We start from the raw sequence: 3,311 nt of genomic DNA on the forward strand, positions 1-3,311 counted from the left end.
TCTTCTGTGTACGTTGATTCTTTTTGTCATTACCTTTGATCATGATCCTGCTTGTGAGAATATGAAACAGTGGTAGTCGTTTCGTGCAATGCAAACATAGTATAATCTTACAAGCAAATCACCATGCATCAAAATGTCTTCTTCTTGCGTGTCGCAGTGCTCTAGTGTCAAACCCCGCTCGGTGGTGGATGAATTGTTCCCTTGTGGAGCCGCCATTCCCTTTCTATAACGTCGACGGTAGCTTCTAATACCAGTATTTCTCTAACTACTAAAAGAAATGAAAACAAGCACAAAACTGTTATGAAGCGTCGCGCTCGCTTGCCCAGACCGGTGAATCACCTCTGAACATATTCCGGGGTGCCGTGATCTACACGTCAGACTTCAGCCACCGGTATTTGTCTTTCCCAAAATGCCCACGTGCGAGAAGAAGCCCAACGGCGGCGTCGCCACGCCCGCGCTCTCGACTCCCTTGCAGCTCAGCGAGCGCAGCAGCTTCCACGCCCCTCGGTTCACGCCACCGCCCGACGCGCCGGAGTCCCCCGCCGGAGCCAGGCGTCGCTGCCGGATCCTGATGTCGTCCATGTCCATCGTCGGCGGCACCATCGCCGACCCGAGCACGCAGACGTGCCACCTCGGGCGCGGCTTCGGGCGTGCCTTCGCGTCAGAATGCCCTGACGCGCTCCTCAGCCTGTGATACTCTCCCTTCCCTGATCTCCCGCCCCATAACCCGTGGTGCTGTGGAGAGCCCTCGGCGAAGTCTTCCGGATGCCGTCGGGTGCCATTTCTTCCGGTTCCCTTCCGCGGAGGAGCGGTGCAGAGAGGAAGGATCATTCCCCCGTGGAAGACGTCGTCGGCAGCGCACATGGCAGACGGCGCCGGGTGGCGGGCGAGGAAGGAGAACTCGAAGGCGTTGTCGGAGTCAGCCATCAATAGGACGACGTCAGAGAAGAGGTACGAGAGGGTTCGCTGCTGCTGTAGGAGTTACGCGGTGGTGAAGCAGCGTCGTGGGGCGTCATATACTACACGAGACGGAAAGCGAGAAGGGTATTATCGTACTTTTAGATTGTCTCTAGAAGAGGTGGATACGCGTTTAGTTTCTGGAAGATCGTTTAAGACCGTTAAGATTAGACAGCAGAGAACAGTCTTTTTCAGTATTTTGTGGATCGCTAAAATTTATGCAAGATTTTATAGAGATAATTCTTAATGAAGAGCAAATGCAGGCTATCGAAGCCAACGATTTGGCATTCATTATAAAGTGGTAAAAGATATGCCATATTAATTCATCCATTCATATAAAGTGCCATTCCCTGAGTATCATGACTCCATGAAAGCGACGAGGCAAGTGTTTGTTTCTGTGGCGAATATAATGACTATTTTGCATCATTATCAATCATCGATTCCTTACCAATGATATCGATTTCCTACTGTCTGTGCCTACTATGATTGCAACACAAAATGGCACTCTCCATAAAATCCTTCTCTGTCTAATAGTAAGCTTCGATCATCCTAATCTCATTAATTTCAAGTCTAAAACATATCTTGGCCGGCAAAGAAATGCGTTTAATCCTTTCATTTTTGTTTTCGCATTTGACGCAATATGAGAACACAACTTGTGCTGCAGGGAAATTTATGCTGTTGTGTTGTTGATGATGAGATCAGGGCCGTTGGCTATTTGCTATCCCATCTTTGATCTAACCTTGTGTGCCATCGTCGTCTTGGTCCACTTCTAGACCAGGAAGCAAACCGAGTCAACCCAACAAAAGTCAATTAATTTCGAGAAGTAATATACCATGCTTGCCTTCACAGGACACTAAACTTTTATTCCGCCATTTTAAAATAGTCATTCATCCAATAAGCCAAATCCTTGGATGGCAGATTGGGCTTCAACAAAAGTGAAGGCCTAATGAGTACTGTATGTAGATGGTGGCTTTGGTAGATCTTAGTGTCTGCTAGCATCCTTGCAATTTCTGCTTCATTGTTTTTGTCAACGAAATATACACCTCTTTTAAATTTTCCTCCCTTTGATAGAAAAAAAGACAACAATAACAAAAAACATGTACCCAAAAACAATATACACAAAAAAAAAACATTGATTGTCATGTATGTTTGTGTTGATGTAGGAAAAATTACCATGCTATTGACTATACATAATGTGCAAGGTTCCAAAACTTGGATCACACTGTGCATATCTATTTTTTGAGCTTACACCAGATATGTTGTCGATTGAATTTGTATATCATCTGGTCTCCGTTGGGATCTTGGCCAAAATGATGTTCTTATGAAACATCTAGAGATACAATCTAAAATTCTGTCATCACTTTTATCATTTAAAATTAAAGAGAGATCTGAAAGCTATTACGACAACCGATCTTAGAGTTAGTACGTACCTCGTACTTCTTTAATGACCAAGGATCTCTTCATGTGGAGTAAAGAACAAATGGTACTGCATAGTACAAGAAGAGTCTTAGTATAATCCAATCACAGCTAAATAAGTTAGTGAGCAAAGAAAAGGCATATTATTGGTACACATGTTTCAACATAACTTTGTGGGGAAAGGCATATTATCTGTTTCTTGACATGTGAGCCCCATAAGATGTAAAGTTCATATAGGGATGTATTATATCTCCATCAATTCACTATATTTTTTTGCAGAAACCCACTAATTTGCTGCAACAGAGACATTAATAAGTGGCAGCAATCCAGGTGTTAAACTTACCGACTAAAATAATACTCAACATGAGCAAGAAAGCAATTCGGAGGGAATGCACAAAATGCATCTGTTGTTGTGATCCCAATATATTCCTTTGGAATCCGCCATGGCTAAAACAATTCTTGCTTCTTTCCGTAAAACCATTAACTCCCTGATCAAACACATCAAGACGACAGCATCAATCTCTATCATTCAGAGAGAAGACAAAAAGAACTTCTGAGGTACTACTATTTTTCTGTAAAATATCTCTGTCGTTTAGAGAAGCATTTAAATTTTTGCTCAAACATGATACCTCAGTTATGTTCTACAAGCCAAGACAAGAAATATAGGCCGGTTAATGGATACAGATAAAATGCTATTGTTGCATTTCGGTTTACACACAAAGAAGGATAGAAGCACAAAGTAACAGAAAGCTCAATATTACTTTAACTACTATATATATGTGAACAAATCATCAAATGCCATGGTGACACAAGAATACACTAAATGTAGGCTCCATTTAGTGCATATGGATGGAAATAGATATTACCTGAGCAAACCACCTTATTCCCTTTGAGTCAAGGTAATATGACAACCCATTCCTCAACGGAAGAAGCTCCTC

At 42.8% G+C, this 3,311-nt stretch overlaps 1 protein-coding gene across 4 annotated transcripts in view; it reads right to left on the minus strand.

Moving 5' to 3' along the window:
* Window positions 1-1,539: 1,539 nt before the first annotated feature.
* LOC135581825 (uncharacterized) overlaps window positions 1,540-3,311 on the minus strand; it is a 3,318-nt gene continuing 1,546 nt past the window's right edge. The window contains exons 3-6 of one of the 4 annotated variants that reach the window (XR_010494351.1): window positions 3,240-3,311; window positions 2,717-2,861; window positions 2,131-2,443; window positions 1,540-2,019 (exon numbers count right to left, since the gene is read on the minus strand). The exon at window positions 3,240-3,311 is cut by the window's right edge and continues 594 nt beyond it. Coding sequence is in view for 3 of the 4 variants with exons in the window: in XM_065138912.1 (XP_064994984.1) it covers window positions 2,418-2,443; window positions 2,717-2,861; window positions 3,240-3,311 (243 nt within the window). In the remaining variant the exon portion in view is untranslated. Of the gene's footprint in view, window positions 2,020-2,089; window positions 2,444-2,716; window positions 2,862-3,239 lie in introns of those variants that run through there. The other 3 variants (XM_065138912.1, XM_065138913.1, XM_065138911.1) reach the window with 3 other exon arrangements.

The sequence above is a fragment of the Musa acuminata genome, chromosome BXJ3-2 (genome assembly GCF_036884655.1).
Source record: "Musa acuminata AAA Group cultivar baxijiao chromosome BXJ3-2, Cavendish_Baxijiao_AAA, whole genome shotgun sequence".
In the NCBI taxonomy this organism is placed as follows: domain Eukaryota; kingdom Viridiplantae; phylum Streptophyta; class Magnoliopsida; order Zingiberales; family Musaceae; genus Musa; species Musa acuminata.